The 25,851-nt window shown below is 40.8% G+C and overlaps 1 protein-coding gene across 1 annotated transcript; it reads left to right on the top strand.

The window, feature by feature from the left end:
- The first annotated feature begins 1,404 nt into the window (after positions 1 to 1,404).
- LOC139459810 (pre-mRNA-splicing factor ATP-dependent RNA helicase DHX16-like) lies at positions 1,405 to 24,569 on the top strand. The gene is made up of 18 exons (XM_071241497.1): positions 1,405 to 1,704; positions 2,063 to 2,191; positions 3,102 to 3,184; positions 4,183 to 4,348; positions 5,994 to 6,166; positions 7,290 to 7,626; positions 8,912 to 9,100; positions 11,161 to 11,271; positions 12,735 to 12,850; positions 13,322 to 13,463; positions 14,442 to 14,510; positions 15,938 to 16,069; positions 17,015 to 17,134; positions 18,092 to 18,232; positions 19,336 to 19,685; positions 21,263 to 21,587; positions 22,046 to 22,222; positions 23,318 to 24,569. The coding sequence occupies exons 1-18, from the start codon at positions 1,507 to 1,509 to the stop codon at positions 23,453 to 23,455; spliced, it is 3,096 nt and encodes a 1,031-aa protein (XP_071097598.1). The 5' UTR covers positions 1,405 to 1,506; the 3' UTR covers positions 23,456 to 24,569.
- Positions 24,570 to 25,851: the final 1,282 nt, after the last annotated feature.

The following is a 25,851-nucleotide window of genomic DNA, read 5'->3' as shown; positions in this document are numbered from 1 at the left end:
CGCCCGTGTGCGAAATACGCTAAAGTCGGAAAGCGCGCCTTAAATCTCCTATATCAGTCAGTCACTGAATACTCACTCACCTCCAACCACCCACCCACCAACCCACATATTCACTCACACTATTTATATATTTCTGACACACCGGTGGGGTACATTACACTTGAAAATAACAACCCCAAAATAGACACGCATTGAACTGTTTTCGCTAGTTTTGTCACACAACGACGTTTTTTTTCGAACGGCACGAATCGATAATGATAAATTCGTAGGCATACCTTGCCTATTAAGTACAAGAAATGGGAGGGTAAGATAAGGGCCCTTTTTTGTCCACTGGAAATGTCAGATTTTGTAGTTACTGCAAACTTGTACCAATGGTGTAAAATCAGCAAACAGACACACACGGAGACATCTAAGACCTGCCCCACTGCACACTTGACAGTTCAGTTTCATTTTAAAATTTGTTTTCATCGCACATGAAATTGTTAAAAACTAGCCCTTCTTCTGCTTTCTTGAACTTGCACAGCGTTTGCTTCTGGCATGTTCAAGTACGCAAGGGACCCGTGAAGATCCGGGGTAGAAAAGTTCTTCAACAACCCATGCTTGCTGTAAAGGGCGACTGTGCTTGCCGTAAGAGGTGACTAACGGGATCGGGTGGTCAGGCTCGCTGACTTGGTTGATGCATGTCATCGTATCCCAATTGCGTGGATCGATGCTCATGATATCAATGACTGGATTGTCTGGTCCACACTCGATTACTTACAGACCGTCGTCATATAGCTGGAATATTCCTGAGTGTGGCGTTAAACAACAAACAAACAAAAGTACGCAAGGGTGGCTAAAATGACCACAAGGCAGATTTTAAAAGAAAACCTAACCACAAACAAGTCCGTGACCCAAGATGACCTTCACTTACATTTCCAAAGCTAATCAGTTTGGGTCAAACACTTGATCAATGTTAGAATATATTTCTAACTATTGCTCTGTTGTTGTGAATACATACATATTCATAACATACAATGTCAGTAAATAACCTTATCCTTGAATAAAAAAAACAGTGTTGTTCTCGTTCAAATGAACATATATAACTTTCAGAATGATTTCCGAATGTTTTTGTTAAAGCAAGGACGTATGTTTAGGCCTATACGTCTTTGGTTGCACGTGAGCTCAAATAGGCCGAAATCATATCTTAAATTGTTCTTTTACACTTGCAGTACACAATATCATGCTGCGTTAGCTCTTAGGTTTTCATTGACCACATTAGAATTTACAAATGTGTAGCTGTCCTTGCAAAAATCTCTCGTCTGTAGGAGTTGGGTCGCATCTATCTAGGGTGGTGAGCAAGGCTGTCGTCCGAGTACGAACATACTACGTCATCAGTATGTGTGTACACAAGAACGACTACTGTGCGTTTTGAGAAAATGGCTGCGCCCATTGAGATCAAGTCAACACAGAAGTGTTTTTCTTAACTTTCTTGAGATAATATCAACAAAGCGTTTCGCTAAGACAATGGCTTCTATAGAAACATGGGTTAATGACAAGCTCCACGATCTTCTAGGCATATCTGACAAATACATCGGCCAGTATTTCGTTGGACTTGCTGCGAAGTCTGAAAGCCATGACGAGTTCGTTGACAAACTTCGCGACACGGGAGCAGTTGATGTCGATGAGCAAGTGACACAGTTTGCAAAAGAATTATTTAATCGGGTGAGTATGAGAGCTAAGTCAACCCATTACAAGAGTGAAGATAATATTCAGTATAGCCAGCGCCCATGACCAACGGTGACAGGGTTTGTGCAGCAGGTAGTATTAAACAAGCAACATGGAACAGCTGATGAATGTGTCATGAGTTTTGTGTTCTGTTGTATAATTGTATGTCACAAAGAATAGAAGTACACATAATGTCAGCGTGACTTTATATGGTTAATACTTTGCCTGAATATCTTCAAAGCATAGATTGAACCTAGCACATGTGACCAAGCAGACAAACGGAAAGGTTCTTGGGCATGTATCATGTGTATAATTTGTTACATTAGCCATATATTGTTTTGGTCTGTTTCTGCAGGTACCTCATAAAAGGAAAATAGAGAGAACCTTGACAACAGATCAACATCGTCAAAAGGAATTAGAACACAAGAACAAGACGTATACTCTGTTGTCTGACGATGAGGAGGACGCTGTGCCTGCAGCAACAGTAAGTCATTAACATGATGAAGTGACAGAAGAACTACTAGGAATACCGTGTGTGTGTGTGTGTGTGTGTGTGTGTGTGTGTGTGTGTGTGTGTGTGTGTGTGTGTTTGTGTTATACTAGTCTGGACTAATGCCTATTTTATGGTGCTAATCCACTGAGGTACCATGCCACAGTTTACATGAATACCTATCTTAGACACAGTATACTGACTCCGAATCAACCAGTCCTTGTCTTAGCCCCTTAATGCCAAGCATCATCTTTTGGTATGGTGTGGCTGGGGATCGAACCCCCAACCTTCCGCTCTCCAGGCATATGCTCTATCAAGCTCATTGTCGGCACATCTATTGTTAGACTAGCTACATAGTTTGTTTGGGTTTGGGTTTCATGTAACAAAACACAGGATGCTCCAATGTTTGTTTGAATAACTGGTTTGTTTAGTGAGATACCTTCAACCAAGATATTGTACTAGAAGTTATCACGATCATAACAATGTTAGCAGCTATCATTAGCAATGCTCAGTCACTATAAAAAAACAAATGATTAATGTGATGTCAACAATTAACTACTAACACCAATATGAGACACTTTATTCAGATGAGAAAAAGCCTTAAAAAGAAATACCCTATTATCTTTAATACATGTGCTTTTATGATTTGAATTTCTGTACTCAGCAACTGCATCATACTCCACTAAATAGCGGAATCTAGTAATTGAGCCAGTGGTGTTGTGTAGCCAATAGCAGGCGTCATGTCCTAAAAGGGACTTCCATTGTAACATATTTAGCATGGTAAGTCTTCCAGTCCGAGTATATGGCTTCATGACTTCCCTTAGTGGTTAGCACACTCTTGCATTCAGAACTTTCAAAGTGGTATGACTAATTCACTTAAAGTTAAACTTTTTTTGTGTTACAGATGCCAAAGAGAAGTTCAAAGGAGAAAAAAAGAAATATTCGCAAGAAGCAAGAATCGTCTGAGAGCAGTAGCGAGAGTGAAAGGTATTTGTCTCAGTAGGTCCACAGTGGGCATCAGGCCATCCAGTCAATCTCTTTAAAATCAGATCTTAGTTCTCGCTACCACTAAACAAAGATTTGAGGACATCCCATTAGGGGTCATGTCAGAACGACCTTTCATCCGACCAATCTGAGCGTGGCTTACCACATCATGAAAGTGACAGTCTGAATGTGATTCCTAATCATGCAACCTCAAAAACTTTAACACGGGGTATTCCAAACGATAGGTACGGGGCTTAACGACTGAATCCATACAATCTACACCATCTATTAGCCATTCCAGAATGTTCTTTTGTTCAGGTTTCAAATTTTAATTGAGAAATTATCAAAATATGTTTTTGAAGCGTATTTGCTAATTTTAAATTAGTGCCATAAAGCAAGTGAAAGCTGCCTTTTGATTGGCTAATTTAGACTTTTTGTTAGTCATTCAATTGGTCTGTCAAAGTTCGCGTAAGGTCGTTCTGACGTGACCCGTAATGGGGTTCCTCAGGTCTTTGTTCAGCGGTAGCGAGAACTAAGATCTGATTTCAATGAGATTCCAGTAGGGCTGGTAGTACTAGTTCAAGGGTCAGAAATATTTACAGACAACTTCATTCATCAATGTAATTAGTCCATGCAATTAAGTCATAGATGCCATGTCATGTTCCAGGAGTGATGCTGATGACCATGATGCAGATATGAGTGTTTATATAATCTTCCAGGAATTATGCTGAAGCTCATTCAAGAATTTATTGGTTGTTCCAGAAATGATGCTGATATGAGTGTTTATATCTTGTACAGAAATTTTGCCAATATGAGTGTTTGTATCATCTTCCAGGAATGATGCTGATGCTGATGCAGATACGAGTATTTATATCATCTTCCAGGAATGATGCTGATACGACTATTTATACCATCTTCCAGGAATAATGTTGATACTGATACAAGTATTTATAGCATCTTCCAGGACCGATGCTGGTACAAGTATTTATATCTTGTTCCAGGAATGATGCTGATGACCTTGATGCAGATCTGGACATGGACTCGGAGTCAGACCCAGACGAGGCTGAGCGGCAGCTTGACCTAAAGGAGCGAGATGAGTTTGCCAAGAGACTGAAGGACAAAGACAAGGAGAAAACACGAACTGTTACGTCTAAAAGTGACAAGAAGGTAGCAGTTTGTTGTTACTCGTGTTGGGGGTTCTTAGGCACACTTTTTATCATGTTTCTTTGTCATTTATTTGTTGTTTCATTCTTCAAAGATTTTAACACACCTGAACAAAAGTCGGGACATTTGATATGCTGCAAGTAATTGGTAAATGCAAACTTACTTATCTTTGCTCCTGTCTTTGACAGCCATGTGCCCTTTTCTAGATTTCTAGCTTATAAATGCATCTTTGACATCACAAAGTCAATGATGCTCATAATTGCTTGCATATGATCACATGATACTGATAACATCATTTTGCTCTATTATACAACCATATATGCATGAATAGAAATGTATTCTTTTTACAAGTGGGCCACTGGGCACTTTTGGAAATGTTAAGGTGAATTTAATTTGAATTTAAGTGTGCCAACAAAAAGAAGGCTTTTGATCCACTTCGACCTTGCTTGATACCATTTCACCATGAGCTTAATGATAAGCAGTTGTATTTTGGAAAGTGTTGCCCCCTTCAGTTCCTTTGAGATGGATAAACTATATTCAATTTCCAAAATGTGAATCATATTTTGTGAATCCTTATTTCGTAAAGTACAGATTCTCGTACTTTTGGGAGTTGAGTCCCATCCGGAATACTAACCCACACTGCCAGAGTAAGGAACCAAATCGCAAGCACACAAAGTCAGCAATCTAACCCACTCAGCCACCGGGGCTTATACAAAATGAAAGTCCAACAACTGGTAGTCTAGATCACGTACTTTGTGTACCCCTCTGACTAGTGTAAATCATAATGTCTTCAAGCACATTCATGTGGTTAATTTTCCTTGTGTTCGTCCAGTTTACTTACGCAAAAGTACATTTATCTCTGGTTAACCTAAAAAACATTGACACCTTTTTTCGGGTAAAGAACGGCGTTTCAAACTATGTCTTCCTGACAGTTTTTTTAATTCTGTTATGATTTTATCAGTACCATTGTCGAGCTAATCCAAGGAATTTCAAATGCTGACATTGACATGTATGTATGTGACATCTAATGTCTAGTGAGAGCAGAAGTTGATAACAAGATGCTTCTTTATCTGAGATATATATGAGCTCTTTTCACTTCAGTTTAAAGTTGTCGTGACTCAAAAGTCTCACTGACTTCCCATGTTTACAGAGGGTAAAACCTGACATTGTCTCTGGTGGTATGAAATAGACAACAGCCTGTCCCAGAAACGTTTGCGTCTGCTACCCCGAACTTGGCCCCTTAGTACATTTAAGTGTTATAATATGGACTATGATTAGCGGAGACCCAGGGAGATCCAGGCTAGAATAGTTCTTCAGCAACCCATGCTTCCTGTAAAAGGTGACTATGCTTGTTGTAAGAGGTGACTAAGAGACGATGGGGTGGTCAGGCTCGCTGACTTGGTTGATGTATGTAATTGTATCCCAATTGCATGCTCATGATATCAATCACTGGATTTTCTGGTCCAGACTCTATTATATACAGACCGCCGTCATATATCTGGAATATTGCTGACTGCGGTGTTAAACCTCAAATAAACAAATAAAAACTTTAAATGATAACCAAATGATGTGTTTGTTGTGGTGTAAACCTGTTTATTTGTTGAAAGTGAAATGTTGACAGTCCCCCAACTTGGTGTCTGTATTGCAGGCATATGAAGAAGCCAAGAAGCGCCTGCAGCTGGAGACGGAGGACAGGAAGCGCATCATCCCAGATTTGCGGAAACAGTCCCGTCGCGACTACCTCAAGAAGCGAGGTCATGACAAGCTAGAGGACCTGGAAGCTGAGATCATTGATGATGAATATCTGTTTGATGGCAAGAGGTGAGTTGTGGTGTATATAGTCTAGATTTCTTTCACATAGTCAGAAGAAGATACCAGGTCCCTCTTTAGCATGCTATATTTGACAATATTTTCTACAAATTTGCGTTATTGCACTATGATATGATTGTATGATACACAAGCCTATGTGATAAGCTGGACTCAGCATTTACCTCACACACTTATGGGTCATCCCACTACAGTGTCAAGACTGCCGATAGTTGTTTATTTTTGTAATTGAGGGGTGGGGTCACGGGTCATGAAAAACTGTTAAATGTATTTGAACATTAAAAAATGTTATATAACATAGGGGTGAAAGCAAAATATGATGCAGTCCGGTGACCAATCACAGCCCGAATGTGGTGTCGGGGTAGCCTTGTGGATAAAGCATTTGCGTGTCATGCCAAAGACCCCCACATGATTACAATGTATGAAGCCAGTTTCTGGTATTCTCCCCTGTGATATTGCTGGAATATTGCTAAAAGTGGTGTAAAACCATACTTACTCACTCATCCCAAACACCACCCCCACACCCACACCCACCACCTGTTGGGTACGATATGTCTGAATGGGAATTGCTGGCAAAAACTATTTAGACACATGTGTCAAACGATCAGATCATGCATACACTGAAGTTGATAGGGGCTTTATCCTTATTCAAACATCTGAGGGGCGGTCGGGTAGCCTTGTGGTTAAAGCATTCGCTCGTCACGCTGAAGACCCAGGTTTTGATTCCTAACTTGGATACAATGTGTGAAGCCCATTTCTGGTGTTCCCCGCCGTGATATTGTTGGAATATTGCGAAAAGTGTCGTAAAACCAACTCACTCACTCATTCACTCAAACATCTGAAGGTGATAGGCGCTTTACCCTTATTCAAACATATAAAAGTCAGAACGGATGCTTGCTTAGTCAGTAAGAAATGTGAACATCAGCTATACTTGTAGTGTAACCATAGAGCTTTATTGTTAATGTCATTAAACAGTATATCACATGACTTATGACGGGTCAGGGTAGTCGTGTGGGTACCCGGATCCTACTCAGGACCCACCCGACCCAAGTACCCGAGTTGCCCACCCCACCCTAGTACATGGGCTTGTTCCTGACATCCTGTTGTCTGTCATCAGTCTCACCAGGCGGGAACAAGCTGAACTCAACTACAAGAAGAAGGTGCTGAAACTGGCCAAGGACCATCGCAAAGCTGGGGACATCGAGAAGGTGAACCGCTACTACATGCCCAAGGACGATGTGAAGCCCCAGGACAAGTATGTGGAGGACGTGACGGAGCGCGGACCCAACTATGAACAGAGTCGCTGGGAGGAGGACCATCTGTCCACGGCTCTCCTCAAGTTCGGAGCCAAAGATGCAAAGTCCAAGAAGAAGGCTCCGGAGTATGAGGTCATCATGGACGATGAGATCGAGTTTGTGCAAGCTCTCCAGTTGCCAGGCTCCATCAAGGACAAGGTGAGCACATGGTGTTTGTCATGGTACCATTCTTGTGTACTGGTAAAAATATCTGGCTTTCATGGTTTTTTTCACATATTCCAAAGAATCAGCACTGTCAACTAGACCAATCAACATTAGAAATTGGCTCTAGTCCTATAGTCCTTGCCAAACTGCCCAACAGTTAAAGTATCATAAGGACTAGTAGAAATTTGCCATTTTTGCTATATGTTATCATTATAAGGACTAGTCGAATGTAAGTCAGTGGATCACCAGTCACGTTACACATGACTTACCATATTACCCAAAAGGGTAGAATGATCGTGTGTGATAACTTTCTGATATTTACACGTTTTAGAGATTCTCAATGCTGATTGGTCAGTTGAAGCATGACAACGTCACTTTGCTTCATTGTTATGAATGTTGTCATCCTTTGTTCATGATGTCACAAACTGATTACATTACAACATCTGAACAATAAACTGCCTTCAGTGAAGACCCTCTGTGGGGTTGACATTTCATAAGCATTCTTTCTTCATTTTCTCTCGTAAATGTCAATGAGTAATATGTCGAATAACCGACTCGAATCTCGGAATTACGGAGTATCAGTCCCTCATGAATGAATGCTGTAAGTCCTTCATCAAAGGCTCTGGATTCTCTAAATATACAACCGTGTATGCATCAGTGGGCAAAATTGGCATGCAGAGCATAGACAAATTAAATAGCTGTGTAAAAAGATTTTTCATTTTGACAATTTACTTTTATTAGCCGCTTCAGCCTGGTGATATGTTATGACAGACATAGCTTCTGAAGTCACAAGGTCTATGAAGCTCCACTAATTATAACAGCCACTGCAACCATGGTCAGCTCCATTACATGTTATTTACAGAAATAAGAAATATCAGATTCTGTATTATATAATGTTAAGAGACCCGTGAAGATCCGGGGTAGAATAGGTCTTCAGCAACCCATGCTTGCTGTGAAAGGCGACTATGCTTGTCGTAAGAAGCAACTAATGGGATCTTGTGGTCAGGCTCACTGACTTGGTTGATGCATGTCATTGTATCCCAGTTGCGTGGATCGATGCTCTTGATGTCAATCACTGGATTGGTTGGTCCAGACTCGATTAATTGTACTCCGCCGTCATATGCTGCGTTAAACAAGAAACAGACGAACGAAAATACAAACGAATGTAATGGTACGACCAAACAATCAAGATAATAAAGAAGTGATCTTGTGCAAAGTTTATTTGAAAGTGTTGGGATTATCACGTTATTCAGGAATGCAAACTCTTTGACTTTACTAGGACCAAATGCCCCAAATGTCAGAGGGGGAGAAACAGAAAATGACCATTGAGGAGACGAAGAAGAGCCTGCCCATCTTTCCCTTCAAGCAGGACCTGATCGATGCCATTCACACCCACCAGGTCCTGATCATCGAGGGCGAGACGGGGTCGGGCAAGACCACACAGATACCACAGTACCTCAATGACGCGGTCAGTACTTCATCTTGTGCATGCCACGGAAGCCATGTTGAAAAAGACCATCTCAGTGGTCTAGTGGTAAAGCATCAGCCGGGAGAGGTCTAGGGTTCGACCCCCGCCGCATCATGCCAAAAGATGTTAACAGATGGTACTTGTTGTTACCCTGCCTGGCCATCGGCATTAAGGGGCTAAAACAAGGACTGGTCAGCTCGGAGTCAGTATACTGTGTCTGAGTGGGGTATTCATGTTAAACTGCATTATGGTATCTCTGTGGGCTAGCACTATAAATCGGCATCAGTCCGGACTAGTACAAGCAGCAACACACACACATGTGCATGCATGTTGCTTTACAAGTGCAATAATCTTGGACATAACGTTAAACCCCATTTCACCTCATCTCACCATATTGAAAAAAGCTCCTTATGGTCGTTTACGTTCAAAATGTTATGAAATTTGGTATGTGTGTAGTTAGTACTTGGGATCAACATTTATGCTTCAGGTTTTTTGCCGCGTAAATATCATGTCGTCAGGAACCATTCGAACAGCGAAGCTGACATTCAGATGTATGTTCCCACTAAGGATGACACCTGAATTTGTTTGAATCTAATTTTCAAAATGGCTGCCATGGCGGCCATATTGAAGGAACTATTTATTGCCATAACTCAGCCATGTATGTACACAATAAAATCAAATGTGGTACTTATAAAGTGTAGCTTAAAATATATTCTTGTCTTTTTGGCAATATTTTACATTTTGACCTAGTGACTAAGCTCTTAATTTCTCTGAAAGTGCATAATTGCCTCTGTAAAATTCTTCTACTCTTAAATAGCAAGGTTGAAGAAGATTAACTTAAGCTTACATATTTTGTTCCAATGATTAGATTTTAGAGTTAGGTTTTAGTATTTTGGCAGGAAATATTTGAATATAAACATGATCAATGATGCCAGCTTAAACCATGTAAAAAGTTGGCACTTAGGACTGTTGAATACATATGCCATTAAGCTAAGTTGCCTTGGCACTATTATTGTTAATTTTGAAGCGGAAAACAATGTGGGAAAATTGGTTGGTTCACAGAAATAACCTTGAAAGCTATGGCATGATGGGGACAGGGTGTCTAGACAGCTGTTTTATTCAGTTGTGATATTATTGTAATTTTCCTGAAATGTTTTTAAATGTAATCAATGGTAATAGTAGGTGAGGTGAAATGGAGTTGAGTGTTATATTCAAGATAAAGCACTTATATGACGACATGCATGTGTGTGTGTGTGTGTGTGTGTGTGTGTGTGTGTGTGTGTGTGTGTGTGTGTGTGTGTGTGTGTGTGTGTGTGTGTGTGTGTGTGTGTGTGTGTGTGTGTGTGTGTGTGTGTGTGTGTGTGTGTGTGTGTGTGTGTGTGTGTGTGTGTGTGTGTGCGTGTGTACGTACATGCGTGGCTGCGTGTGTGACTGCTTGTTCAAGTCAGATTTTATTGTGCTTGCCCACTGGGATACCATGCCATAGTTTAAGATGGATACCCCACACAGTACAGTACAGGCGATGTGCTGACCAGTCCTTGTTTTATTGGCTCAATGCCGAGGGCCTGGCAGGGAAACAACAAGTACCATCTTTTAACATCTTTTTGTTTGACAAGGCTGGGGATCGAACCCTCAACCTTCTACTCTACGCGAAGACACTCTATCCTCTAGACCCCAAGGGCGGTCTTTAAATGTAATAAGCCAACAATCTACTTTTTGGTCTCTTTAGTGTGTAACCCTTTAGCTTCTAGAAACATATGTTTTATTTTGGTTACATAAAGTTTAGACCTTGGGGATTGCGCTTTAGAATAGGTCCAGAGCAACATGTACAAGTCGTAAGAGGTGAGCAAATGGCTCAGTGACTTGGTTCATCATGTGACTGTACCCCTATGGTGTGGATCATTGCTCACTATAACCATCACTGGATTGTCTGGTCCAGGCTCAATTATTTACAGACCATCGTCAAGTAGCTGGAATATTTCTGAGTGCAACATTACACTCATTCTAAAATGGAAAGTGATAGTTTTGTTCTTGTACGTACATTGAGATTAATGTTTCAGGGTTTTAACGAAAATGGCATGAAGGTCGGATGCACCCAACCTCGCCGAGTGGCGGCCATGTCAGTAGCATCCAGAGTGGCACAAGAGATGGGATACAAACTTGGGAATGAGGTGAGATCAGTGGCACTCTTCCTCAGGGCCACCATTGTAACAATAGCCTGTACTTTGTGGAGTTGACATGGATATAAAGCGTATTTTAGAATTTTACAACCCGAAATGTCAGAAAAAGTGGAATAAAATTACCGTTGCATGTCATTTTTGTAATGAATTATAGAAATGAAAAACTTTGAGTTTGCTAGTAAGGAAATGGCAGTTACCCATGGTCCACTTAAAAAACAGATTTATCACCTCAAATTTTCTTGTTTCACCCTGCCAATACAACTTTAAAGAGGTCCATTTGATAAAACAAGTTTCTTTCAAAAAACTAATCACATATATTTGGACTTGGAGAAGAAAGGTTTGTAGAACTGGTAATAAATAAACTTTGGCCTGCCTGCTGGATATATAGTCATTAACATTTATGAACATTTCCCCCGTAGTCATTGGCTGAGAAGCGGTCACATGTCATTCGACAGAGACACATGTTGACTACAGCTCATGATTGACTGTATTGACTAGAGTTACTAAAAATAGAATGGGGATTTCCCCGGAAGAGGTATCCCTCAAACCTGAGCCAATCAGGTGTCTCAGTTTTTTGGAACCTCCTCACATTGTTGTAGCTAACATAGTTTGATATGTTGAATCTGCTTTTGTCTCTTTATTATATAACAAAACAATTACCGTATATGTCCGCAGATAAGCCGAATTTTGAGGACCAGAAAAAAGATTCTTTAGAAAGGGGTCAGCTTACGGGATATCACGGGATTTACTTTAATGGTTGTATCTTTCAGATCATGATCTGTCAGAAACATCGCCTGAATGACGGTCTGATAGGTTAAAACTTACCGAAAGTTTGGAAGTTGCCATGACTACAGCCATTATTGTTATAAATGATCAATAAAATTATCATTATACACCAATTTTGTCGTCATTCAAATAAATTATGCATGTTACTATTTCTGATGATAAGTTTCCAAATGAATGTTCAAGGTTTATCATTCTTCATAAACTGCATGATCTTTATATATAACAATAATATCCACAGATATAATATATAATCCACAGATGAAATCGCTAATAGCTATTACGTACATTTTGCAAAGTTCATAAATTGATAGTGAACAAGTATCTACCTTTATTGAAAGAGGCAAATAAACAACTGAAACGGCTAGTTATTCCATTCGCCATTTGCAAAAACAAGTGATCAGCTGTTTCCTGTTTCCTGTGACGTCACAAACGGTGAACACTGTGATTGCTTCCTGTTGTGATAATAACAGGGCCGATTGGTATTGTTCTTTCATATTTCGATGGTCAAGTTAATACCTCAGCTTATCTACGGGGTCAGCTTATCTGTGATCATATACGGTATGGACTATATATGAGCTCAATACCTGTTTTTATGGACATGTAAAAAGAAGAATCATCTGTGATTGTATCATGTCTATGTAGTCCAGAAAGTCTGGTGTCTATTGCAGGTGGGCTACAGCATCAGGTTTGAGGACTGCACCTCAGAGAGAACTATCCTCAAGTACATGACAGACGGCATGCTGCTCCGGGAGTTCCTGTCAGAACCAGATCTGGCCAGTTACAGGTAGGGCTCTGTGTGTCCATGTTGACTAAGGTGCTGCAAGCTGCTGTATAGACGAAGTGACCAGCGTTAGAAATTAGCACTAGTCCTATTGTCCTTGCCAAACCGACCAATAGTTAAGGTGCCATAAGGACTGGTAGAAATTTTCCTTTATTAAGGATTTTGCTATATGTTATCATTATGAGGACTAGTGGACTAAATATGTTAGTTTCTCGTGTTGTGATGGTCAGGTCACAAATCAGGCGAAGTGAAGCAACGTTGGTTGCAGGGAGTAGATGGGGTAATGACCGTGTTCTGCAGTTTCTTGGGCTTTGGTCCTGCCCACACTGAAGGACGCAGACTGCGTCCGTGGTCTAATGGAAGAGCATCCGCCCGGAGAGCGGGTAAGGTCCGGGGTTCGATCCCGATTGACGACTACTAGTCAGACTTGGTCTGTTGCTAGTGTTACAATTTATGATTATTATTGTTTTGCAGTGTGTTGATCATTGATGAGGCCCATGAGCGGACGCTTCACACGGATGTCCTCTTCGGTTTGGTCAAGGACATAGCAAGGTTTCGCCCTGATCTCAAACTTCTCATTTCAAGCGCGACTCTTGATGCCCAGAAGTTCTCAGAGGTTTGTCACCATGTCCTGACAACTGTTTCATTTAAAGTCGAACCAGACATATATTTGTCTAAAGGTTTTAGGTATTCCTTTTGAGTAAGGTTGAAAATAATTCGGAAACACAAATTTAATTCACTCTCTTCAAACTGTCAATTTTATAACTTATCCTATCTCATACTATGGATTTCTTCCTTATTCTTTCGATCCTTATGTCTGTATGTGGAAACATGCTTGAACAAAGTTTCCAGCTTCTAAAAATGATTCAGGCAGGCACATCCAAGCATCGCCATGGTCATGAACCAAACAAATAGGTCACACACTGTAATCTCGTGTGTTGTGACTTTGATATACCTGACTGACCCATGAAGATCTGAGTTGGATTAGGACTTCAGCAACCCATGCTTGTCGTCAAAGGCGACTATGCTTGTCATAAGAGGCGACTAACGGGATTGGGTGGTCAGGCTCGCTGACTTGGTTGATGCATGTCATCGTATTCCAAATAGGCGGATTGATGCTCATGATGTCAATCACTGGATTGTTTGGTCCAGATTTGATAATTTACAGACTGACGTCATATAGCTGAAATATTGCTGAGTGTGGTGTTAAACAACAGACAATCAAATCAACTGACTGCCCCTGCCACTTCATTCTCTCTCTTAGAGCTGACAGGCTAGAGGAGCTGTGATGCGAGGATGGTTGTGATAAATATTCAAACAACAAAACAGAACAAAACTTTAAAAAACAATGTATTCTCCAATACTCAATCCACGTCACAACAGGGTGGCAGGGGTAGTCTGGTGCATAATGTAATGCAGGCTAAGTATTATTGGAGAATATATTCTGATATTCTATTGTCTCTTAAGCATGTTAAATATTGAAATATTTGTGGGTATTTCCTATTTTATTTAATAAGAATAAGAATTGAAATGCACTGTCATCAGGGGTCTGGACCATTATTGTAATGGTAAAAGGTTTTAATTTGTATTTCAGTTCTTTGATGATGCTCCAATATTCCGGATTCCTGGAAGGAGGTTTCCTGTGCATATCTTCTACACTAAGGTGAGATTCTGGTAGATGAAATGGTAACTCTGTGTCAGTCAGTGAATTTTAAACTATAGATGCATGTGTAGTTGTAGTTGACAAGGGAGGTTGGATTAACATGTTTAACAGAATAGATGCTGGCATATGTCTGTATTTCTTTGTGATTTGATGTGGCAGTTTAGTGAACTTAGACTAATTAGACTATTGACACCAGAGCTCCAGATAAGCTGCGTATCTGCGTGAAATAAGCATCAGAAATGCAGAAATACGCAGTAAAATAAAATCGAAGCGTATCAAATACGCAACGAACGTTACAGATACGCTACAAAAATAAAACTTGTGGGTATCATCAAAATATTGTGAAGTAACCCTGCATATTCGATTAGCAAATCAGCAACTTATTTTGAAATTATAAACGGGTATTCCGTCAACCTTGCCAAACTCAACGATGACAGTTACATCATGATCATTTGCCATCTCACTTTCTTGTGGAGGTATCGTGGTATTTTTGAGTCCTATAAAGCTCTCAAAACCACACGACACAAGTTTGCAGGGACTAGATGATTAGTGTTTTTAAACATTTAACTTAAATACCCACATGTGTAAAAACTAGTGGGTAACAGAAATTTGAATACCCAGATAGAATTACTGATACCCAATGATTTTAAAATGCATGGGTAAAATACCAACAACACCAAAAGCTTATCTGATGCTCTGGACAATAAGTGACAGTATGTAATTATGGAAACACGGGATGTGTTTAAACATGTTCTGGCTGGTGTGACAGCATGTAGAAGTGAATTCAAGAAATATGCCTCCATACATCTTTTGTTTGTTGTTGGTCTGCAAAATTAACTGTGACTCTGTGAAACTATTGCGAGTCTGTGTCACTCGCAGTTTTTGCAGTACATTCCTGCTTGCAAAACGTTCCAGATTTACAGTACTTGCCATGTCACTGACTTGATAGTGTTTTTAGATGTTGCTGTATGGTTCTGACAACATCTTATAGGAAAAACAGTGTCGAGGCATCATCTGTTGTGCGTAAGAGACTCTGCCTTGTTACAGGAAGCATCAGCTTCTGTTTAGTGTTCAGTGTCCTCCCTTACATGTATGCCAGTAGCAGTCAGTGCCAACAGAACCTACTGGCACAAAGTGGTCCTTTTACTCACAACATTTTGCTGTCATAAGCTCATGACACCAAAGCCCCCGGCTCTATTCCCCACGTGGGTACAATGTGTGAATCCCATTTCTGGTGGGACTGGCTGGAATATGCTAAAAGTGGTGTACAACTCACTCACTCACTCACTCACTCACTCACTCACTCACTCACTCACTCACTCACTCACTCAGGCTGCCATGATACAGGTACAATATTGCTGACTGGCGTAAAACAACAAATCTATTTGTCACTGGTTGTATGAGTCATCTCCCCTGATCTGCTGCAGGCCCCGGAGGCGGACTACCTGGACGCGGTGGTGGTGTCGGTGCTGCAGATACATGTCACCCAGGCTCCCGGAGACATCCTCGTCTTCCTCACGGGTCAGGAGGAGATCGAGACAGCGCAGGAAATGTTGACAGTACGTGGGGATGATTACATTCTTCTTAAGTATCAGTAGGCATGTGTAACATGTTGTTCAGTATCAGTAGGCACGTGTACCATGTTGTTCAGTATCAGTAGGCATGTGTACCATGTTGTTCAGTATCAGTAGGCACATGTACCATGTTGTTCACTGTCAGTAGGCATGTGTACCATGTTGTTCAGTATCAGTAGGCACGTGTACCATGTTGTTCAGTATCAGTAGGCATGTGTAACATGTTATTCAGTATCAGTAGGCACGTGTACCATGTTGTTCAGTATCAGTAGGCATGTGTAACATGTTGTTCAGTATCAGTAGGCACATGTACCATGTTGTTCACTATCAGTAGGCACGTGTACCATGTTGTTCAGTATAAGTAGGCACGTGTACCATGTTGTTCAGTATCAGTAGGCACATGTACCATGTTGTTCAGTATCAGTAGGCACGTGTACCATGTTGTTAAGTATCAGTGGGCATGTGTAACATGTTGTTCAGTATCAGTAGGCACGTGTACCATGTTAAGTATCAGTAGGCATGTGTGCCATGGTGTTAAGTATCAGTAGGCATGTGTACCATGTTGTTCAGTATCAGTAGGCACGTGTACCATGTTGTTAAGTATCAGTAGGCATGTGTGCCATGGTGTTAAGTATCAGAAATACTTTTTTTTGTCCATAGAAGCTGGAAGTCACTTTATTGTTGCATCCATTTTCAAGTGTAACATGCAGGATAGGATGAAATATTTTGCTTCTGTTGTTAGGTAGCAATGACTTATGATGAAAAGTTTGGATAGAGTAGGGTAGATTCTCAAGTGAGGCCTTCGAAGAGATCATCAATAATTTAATGTTAAACATGAATTTTGACAAAAGAAAAAAATAGTTTAGGTCACATGGTATCAACACACAAGCAGGATTCCCCCCTTTCATGGTCTGCAACTTATAACTTCAGGAAAGAACAAGGAAGTTGGGGTCAAAGATCAAGGAGTTGGTGATTCTTCCAATCTACTCCAATCTACCTTCTGAGATGCAGGCTAAGATATTTGAACCAACACCACCAGGGGGCAGGAAGGTAGGTGGCAGAATTTGCCAGAGTTGTCTCCCTGCTGTAGTATATACCTTCCACGATGCAGGCTAAGATATTTGAACCTACGCCACCAGGGGGCAGGAAGGTAGGTTGTAGTGCTTGCCAGAGTTGTCTCCCTGCTGTAGTTTATACCCTCCATGATGCAGGCCAAGATATTTGAACCTACGCCACCAGGGGGCAGGAAGGTAGGTGGCAGTGCTCTCCAGAGTTGTCTCCCTGCTGTAGTTTATACGCTCCATGATGCAGGCCAAGATATTTGAACCCATGCCACAAGGGGGTAGGAAGGTAGGTGGTAGTGCTTGCGGGAGTTGTCTCCTTGTTGCCATCAGTGTGGGCCGTCATTACAAAAATCTTGCAATTTTCCCTCTAATCCCAAATGTAGTAACGTTTATACTTAAGTTTATGTCTTTGAGAATGCCATCATAGTGAATTTTGAAAAAGGTTTATGACTGACCATATTTCCCATGTGAAATTACCTTTTTGTTTTTTTTATCAGATTGGTTTGAGATTACAGATGAACGGAAAATCACTTCCCCGTTACATTCTTACTGTACTAATTACATGATAGTTGAAATGAAATAGAAATTGACAAAAAGAGAAATAATTAAGATAGGGTACAAGTATTCAGGGTCACGGCTGTCATCACTTGTTTGTAAAATATAATAACGGTCAGTCAGTCAGCACCCTCCATGGTGCATGTCAAGATATTTGACCCCACATAACCAGGTTGCATGAAGTAAGGAGTTGTAGAATTGATCAGTGTCTGGATTTATTAACATGATGCCTAGTAATTGGAACAGATAATTTACTACTTAAGGTAACAATTTTCATAGTACGTCTATAAATCTCAGATGACTGTTTTGGTAGTTAAATCTTAAATTTCTTCTTCAAACATAGTACCTCATAATGTTCCTCATACGATGTTCTTCTGACTTTTTCAAGGTTATTCTGGCAACAAATATCGCAGAGACGTCCCTGACAATAGATGGCATCATCTATGTGATTGATCCTGGTTTCTGTAAAATGAAGAGCTACAACGCCCGCACAGGCATGGAGTCACTGGTTGTCAGTCCTATATCGAGGGTATGTTCAGCTAATAATAGGGATAGACACACTATAATTCACCAGTTTTTTGCAATACATTTGTTTTTTATGATTTATTTATATTACCATCTACCACTTCCAGAAAGTAGAAAGAGCATCTGCTTGAGAACGGAATGTCAGTGGTTAGATCCCCAGCTGCCTCATCATGATCATACCAAAAGATGTTAAAAGATTGTACTTATTGCCTGGTGCTTAGTATTAAAAAGGGCATAACACAAAGACTGGTCGGCTCGTAGTCTGTATGCTGTGTCTGAGTGGGGTTTCCGTGTTTAACTGTGGCATGGCTAGCACCATAAAACCTGCATCAGTCCAGAATAGTGAAAGCAGCAACACACACACATAGTGAGTGAGTGAGTGAGTATGTTTTTTATGCTGCTTTTAGAAATATGCCAGCAATATCACGGCGGGGGACACCAGAAATAGGCTTCACACATTGTACCCATTTAGGGTGAACTCTTTAACCACTAGCCTATGTCACTGCCCCCCACGGACACAGTGACAATCATGCCTTCAGTGTGTAGTGTCAGCAATACTTGGATTAATACATATGTACTCTATTTCATCTTTCTTATACAGGCATCAGTCACTGATATTGGCCTTGTTTCCATCTAGCCTATTGGTAAAGGTGTTCACTTTCTATGACCAAGGCCCGGGTTTGATTTCCCACATGCATACAATGTGTGGAGCAAATTTGTGAGGTTCCATCCACGATACTGCAGGAATATTGCTTAAAAATTGGCATAAAAGAACATTCACTCACTCTGTCTGTCCGTCCGAAAACTTTGTCCACACGATTTCTCTTAAACTATTCAGTGGATTCATCTCAAACTTAGTACATATAATCTGTGTCATATGGAGGGATGCAGTCCAAAACAAAATTGTTTTTATGAATTTTCCATTTTTTAATGAATTTTTCAAACCCTAACCCTATCCTAGCTATTTAATTTGAAACTACTGACACACTAGGCGGGTCAGGAGTATTATTGAGCCACGCTCACTTTTGTCCTCGTTTCTTACCTCTTCAACCAGTCAGGACAGTAGAATGATGACAAGAGTGTATGATTTATTCTCACCTCTTCCAGGCGTCGGCCAATCAGCGGGCGGGTCGGGCAGGGCGTGTTGCTGCAGGGAAGTGTTTCCGGTTGTACACGGCGTGGGCGTACAAGAACGAACTGGAGGACAACACCATCCCCGAGATCCAGCGCACCAACCTTGGCAACGTCGTGCTGTTGTTGAAGAGTCTGGGTATCAACGACCTCATCAACTTTGATTTCATGGACGCGCCGCCCCACGAGACACTGGTGCTAGCCCTGGAGCAACTGTATGCTCTCGGGGCACTGAACCACATGGGGGAGCTCACTAAGCTAGGGAGACGCATGGCCGAGTTTCCCGTCGATCCCATGATGTCCAAGATGATCCTTGCTTCCGAAAAGTAAGATGGATTTTATTATCAGCATTATCATGATCCTTGTGACCCATTCTGGGAAAAGAATATATGTCCCCAGCGACCTATCCTTAGATAGGTAATGATAAGAGGCGACTAAATGGATTAGATTGTCAGGTTCTGTGAGTTGGTTGACTGTTTCATTGTATCCGAATTGCATGGATCGATGTTCATGATGTCAATCACTGGATTGCCTTCATTGTTTACAGACTGCTGTCATGTAACTGGAATATTGCTGAGTGTGGCATAAATAACTATCAACAACATAAACTTGTAATGTTCGAATGTTTATATTTCATTTTATCACCGTTAATTAATAGTCGATGAAAATTAAATAAATTATTATTAAAAAATCAGCGTTTTGGACATATATACCTTCTTTTGTTTTTGCTTTGGATTTAAGAAAAAGATAACCTTGATATTAAACCCATGTTTCTTCATAAGGCTAAATACCCTCAAATAACATGCACTCAGGCATTGGAATATCGAGGACCCCACGATGAAACACATTGAAACATTATGTCTTTAGACCGCCTCCGTAGTCTTGTGGTAGCGCGTCCGCCCGGAGAGCGGAAGGTCTGGGGTTCGATCCCCGGCCGCGTCATACCAAAAGACGTTAAAAGATGGTTCTTGTTGTTACCCTGTCTGGCGCTCGGCATTAAGGGGCTAAAACTAGGACTGGTCGGCTCGGAGTCAGTATACTGTGCCTGAGTGGGGTATTCATGTTATATTACGTCAATGACGTGGTTGCTGCACACTAACGACCCAATGCTGACAATATAACGCAGACAACATAACCATAGAAATAAATGCTAATTTTGTTAATATGGTAATCTTCCATTTACCTATTACCGAAATTTATGAGCGTATGAAACAGGATAAATCTAAACCTTTTCTGTGTCATATGTGTACAACATTTACGATTATTGCACACGTAAGATAATGCATGAAAAAGCGATGACCATATTTATACACCCCTGTGATATATGTTCATTGTTACTTGTATGCCCTTTTATTGCATGGGACCGCCTTGTTTTTGCTTTGGATTTAAGAAAAAGATAACCTTGATATTAAACCCACGTTTCTTCATAAGGCTAAATACCCTCAAATAACATGTACTCAGGCATTGGAATATCGAGGACCCCACGATGAATGGGACATTGAAACACAGTCAACATTATGTATCCTTATTAAGTCTTTGGACTGCCTTCGTGGTCTAGTGGTAGAGCGTCTGGAGAGCGGAAGGTCCGGGGTGTGATCCCTGGCCGTGTCATACCAAAAGACATTTAAAGATGTACTTGTTGTTACCCTGGTAACTCGGCATTTAGGGGATAAAACAAACACTGGTCTATCACTATAAAATCGGCATCAGTCTGGACTCGTACAAGCAGAGAGACACACGCACACACGCATGCACACACACAAACACATACACGTCGCTATATAAGTACAATAATCCTGTACACGAAAGTTAAACCCCATTTCACCTCACCTCACCTTATTAATTCTTTGCCTGAAAGACAATCATTTTCTGTCACTAGAACAATGACGTTTTTTACCCGCAGATACAAGTGCTCAAAGGAAGTGATCACAATAGCTGCCATGTTGTCTGTGAACAATGCTGTATTCTACCGTCCCAAAGATAAGATTGTCCATGCTGATACGGCTCGTGTGAATTTCTTTGTCCCTGGAGGAGACCATCTGACCCTGCTGAATGTATACACCCAATGGGAGGACACCGACTACTCCACACAGTGGTGTTATGAGAACTTCATACAGCACCGGTCCATGAAGCGAGCTCGCGATGTCCGTGATCAACTTGAGGGACTCCTGGACAGAGTGGAAATAGAGATTGTTTCCAACCCTGGAGAGACTGTCAATATTAGAAAGGTACGTGTCCATGGCATACCGTCTTTATACCAGGAGTTTCTACAATCAGATGGTTACAATGTTTCACAATGCTACAAACGAGACAGATGTGAGTATCCCTGGCAGACTGTCTTAATATCAGGACTGTCTACAATCAAATGGTAATAATGTTGTGTAACACATTTGTACGGGAAATGTAGCACTGTACACACACGCACACGCACATACACATAGATTGCTATGTAAGTGCAACGTTAAACCCCATTTCACCTCACCTCTGAAGTGGTTGTGTTATTGTGTTCCTATAGGCTGTGACAGCAGGCTATTTCCACCACCACATCATGTTTGTGTAGACTATTGTGTCAGTTCATCTCTGAAGTGATTTTGTTATTGTGTTTCTGAAGTGATTTTGTTATTGTGTTTCTGAAGTGTTTGTGTTATTGTGTTTCTGAAGTGGTTGTGTTATTGTGTTCCTATAGGCCGTGACAGCAGGCTACTTCTACCACACATCCAGGATGGACAAGGGCGGACAGTACAAGACAGTCAAGCACCATCAGACAGTCATGATCCACCCAAACAGCTCACTGTTTGAGGAGCTGCCACGATGGCTCATCTACCACGAACTGGTGTTCACCTCGAAAGAGTTCATGAGACAAGTGAGTGAGAATGTGATCTTGTGTTCACCTTGAAAGAGTTCCTGAGACGTAAGTGAGAATGTGATCTTGTGTTCCTGAATGAGTGAGTTACTGAGACAAGTGAGTGAGAATGTGATCTTGTGTTCACTTTGAAAGAGTTCCTGAGATGTAAGTGAGAATGTGATCTTGTGTTCCTGAATGAGGGAGTTCCTGAGACAAGTGAGAGAGAATGTGATCTTGTGTTCACTTTGAAAGAGTTCCTGAGACGTATGTAAGTGAGAATGTGATCTTGTGTTCACCTTGAAAGAGTTCCTGTGACGTATGTTAGTGAGAATGTGATCATGTGTTCACCTTGAAAGAGCTCCTGAGACGTATGTAAGTGAGAATGTGATCTTGTGTTCACCTTAGAAGAGTTCATGAGATGTGAGTGAGAATGTGATCTTGTGTTCCTGAATGAATGAGTTCCTGAGACGTAAGTGAGTGAGAATGTGATCTTGTGTTCCTGAATGAGTGAGTTCTTGAGACAAGTGAGTGAGAATGTGATCTTGTGTTCACCTTGAAAGAGCTCCTGAAATGTGAGTGAGAATGTGATCTTGCGTTCACCTTGAAAGAGTTCCTTAGACGTATGTAAGTGAGAATGTGATCTTGTGTTCACCTTGAAAGAGCTCCTGAGACAAGAGAGTGAGAATGTGATCATGTGTTCACCTTGAAATAGTTCCTGAGACGTAAGTGAGTGAGAATGTGATATTGTGTTCACCTTGAAAGAGTTCCTGAGACGTATGTAAGTGAGAATGTGATCTCGTGTTCACCTTGAAAGAGTTCATGAGACATAAGTGAGTGAGAATGTGATCTTGTGTTTACCTCGTAGAGTTCATGGGACGTGAGTGAGAATGTGATCTTGTGTTCACCTTGAAATCGGTCATAAGTGGTAGAAGAACACAAACAGGTAGTAGAATTAGACCAATTTTTTTAATTAACGGTTAAGAATTATTAACAGAGAAGAATTCAAGAGAGGCAGGTTTGAAACATGTTTTATCTAATCCCGACTTCTATAGATTCTGTTGTTATTGATGAACATGTTTGTCTTGATCTCAGTATCCTGACTTGGTGTTACAGGTGATTGAGATAGAGAATGGCTGGCTTCTGGAAGTGGCGCCACATTACTACCGTGCCAAGGACCTGGAGTCAGGTGCCAATAAGAAGATGCCAAAGAAAGCAGGAAAAGCCAAGGATGACTTGAACAGAGTGTATTAAAAGACTTGCAAGATAATCTTTGACTTTCTCAACCCTAATGCCAAGTGTTGAGGAATTAAAACAACAGTTGGGGGCACGGTTGGCCCAGTCGTCTAAGGTGCCGTGATTCGCTGTGCAGAGTTGCGTCCTTAGGGCACGCCAGAAGCCTATGATTGTGGGTTGAATCCCGGTTTTTCTAGTTTTGTCAGCACCATACCCGTGCTCGTGGGTTTCACCTAAGTGGTAAAGGTCTGAGACCTGCATCACTTCAGGCTTTCCTCCCACATTAAGCTGACATGCCGCGATATGACTGGAATACTGTTCAAAGCGGCGTTAAACCCAACTCACTCACTCACTAAAACAACAGTTATGTGGAATCAGATGTGATGGATTTCTTGATGATATTTTGCCACTGGTAGTGTCAGACGTCTATAAGCAACAATGAGTTGAGAAAGCAGATGAAGAAATGTATTTGTTTGCATGGAAGTGTTAGGCTCAGGTCTAAAAAGCACCAATGAGTTGAGCAAGCAGATGGAGACATGTATTCAGTGAGCAGAGTCAGATTCAGGATTTTCATAAAGGAGAGGGGGACACAACCAAAGTCATTGCGTGAACATATAATAGAGAAACTGACACGGGGGTCTTTAAAATGGGAGAGGTTTAGCATGGTTCAGAGATATGTGCACATTTACGTTCAACAATATATATTTTTTATCCATATTGAATATTGAAAGCAGAATGATAAAGTCTGAAGATTTTTATTCCAGATCAAATTACTTCCTCAAACCCTACTCAGTTTTAGTAGAACACATCTCCAGTCTATGCAAAAACATTGTGAGTCTACTAGCCCCAACAAGGCTCTGAACATAATTTTTAGCAGATTTATTTGTTATTTATGGACTATTAGCTGAACTCACTAGACCCAACAGAATTGTAGTAGACTCTGTCTTCCGACTAGTGGCAAAAGCCTCTTCAAACCTACTACACAATCCCTGATTGTTAAGAAACACATGTTTTAGGTGTACAAAGTACTATGAAAAATCATTATGTACATACCATACTATTCTTGTACATATCCCATGTTGCCTTGCTGTATATATGTATATGTGTGTAAATTAAACATTCAAATCTTAGTTTGAGTTTGAATACTATATTCAAGGTAGTTGGTGCTCGGGGCCTTTGCTTCACTGGTCTTTTGGTTCAAGCAGGAAGTGTCTTTAGTTATTTGGATAATATTGAAAACTGAAGGTGGGAATTGATGCTTGCAAATTTGCATGGAGGCAAGGTTAAGAGGTTGAGCTAGTCTCTCTGAAACCAATATTTGAACTTTCAGATGATATATCCCTGAGATATTCCAAGTGCCAAGAGGTTTTAAATATAAAAAGGGGTTTCGATTTCAGCCAAAACCTAAAAGGATTCCCACAGGAGCTGCTTAGTATCTGGTTCAAGCTTATCAGTCTTTGTACAAGACTACCTGCCATTGGAATATTCATGTTTCTAATTTTTAATTAATTTAATAAATGCAACAGTACAGCTCTAATCTGTTCGATGTATCTTGATGACATGGGTTGTCAATCTGAGCTATATCTGATTACAGGCTCCTGAAATATTGATGATGATGATGATGATGTTGTGTCTGTGAATGTTCTGCATCACTCAGCTTTATAGTGATGGGCTGGGCATGGGTTGACAGCAGGGGTCCGGAAAATTTAAAATCCCAATCGGACATTTACATTTATGCCACGCCCCCTTCAAACAGCGTGTTTTAGTACGACTTTTTACACACAAATTACAAGTTGTTACGTATTCATAATATGATGAATTATGAATTGTTTCAATTTAAATTGTTTAATTCACCGGACAATTAATAACAAATAATATCATTTTAGATATATATGGAAAACATACGTTTGTTTCTGTTATAATAACGATCTGTCAACGTTGTGAACGGTCTAATTAATATTCATGAGTCTGCTCAAGTGTACGCGTTGTAACATTTGGATCGAGACTATTATCCCATATTTGGTTATCACGTGACCTCACGGGAAAAGTTGTTTTTTTTAAACTAAAGATTTGACAGCATGTTAAAGCAACAATACACGTCACAGTACGATGATACACAATCACCCATGTCACACATGGTGACAATCCAATGCTCCTGTTAGTCAACTCTTACTTCAATCTCGTAATGGGGCCCAGATGGATACTGATATGCTACATGACGAAACTCCAAGATCCACTTCCAGAAGGTTTATGGTTTGGTTTGTTGTTTTACGCTGCATTCAGCAATATTCCAGACAATCCAGTGATTTACATCATGAACATCGATCCACGCAATTGGGATCGATTACATGCATCAACCAAGTCAGCGAGCCTGACCACCCGATCCCGTTATGATCTTACGACAAGCATGGGTT

The sequence above is a fragment of the Haliotis cracherodii genome, unplaced genomic scaffold (genome assembly GCF_022045235.1).
Source record: "Haliotis cracherodii isolate W230 unplaced genomic scaffold, xgHalCrac1.p SCAF_13, whole genome shotgun sequence".
Taxonomy (NCBI): Eukaryota; Metazoa; Mollusca; class Gastropoda; order Lepetellida; family Haliotidae; genus Haliotis; species Haliotis cracherodii.
This window is presented reverse-complemented; position numbering and strand designations above follow the sequence as displayed.

Bases quoted from the DNA above. Each gene is read 5' to 3' on its own strand.
- LOC139459810 (XM_071241497.1), top strand. From the start codon at position 1,507: ATGGCTTCTATAGAAACATGGGTTAATGACAAGCTCCACGATCTTCTA. The intron at 21,588-22,045 runs GTACGTGTCCAT...GTGTTCCTATAG, and splicing joins AGACTGTCAATATTAGAAAG to GCCGTGACAGCAGGCTACTT. The intron at 22,223-23,317 runs GTGAGTGAGAAT...TTGGTGTTACAG, and splicing joins CGAAAGAGTTCATGAGACAA to GTGATTGAGATAGAGAATGG.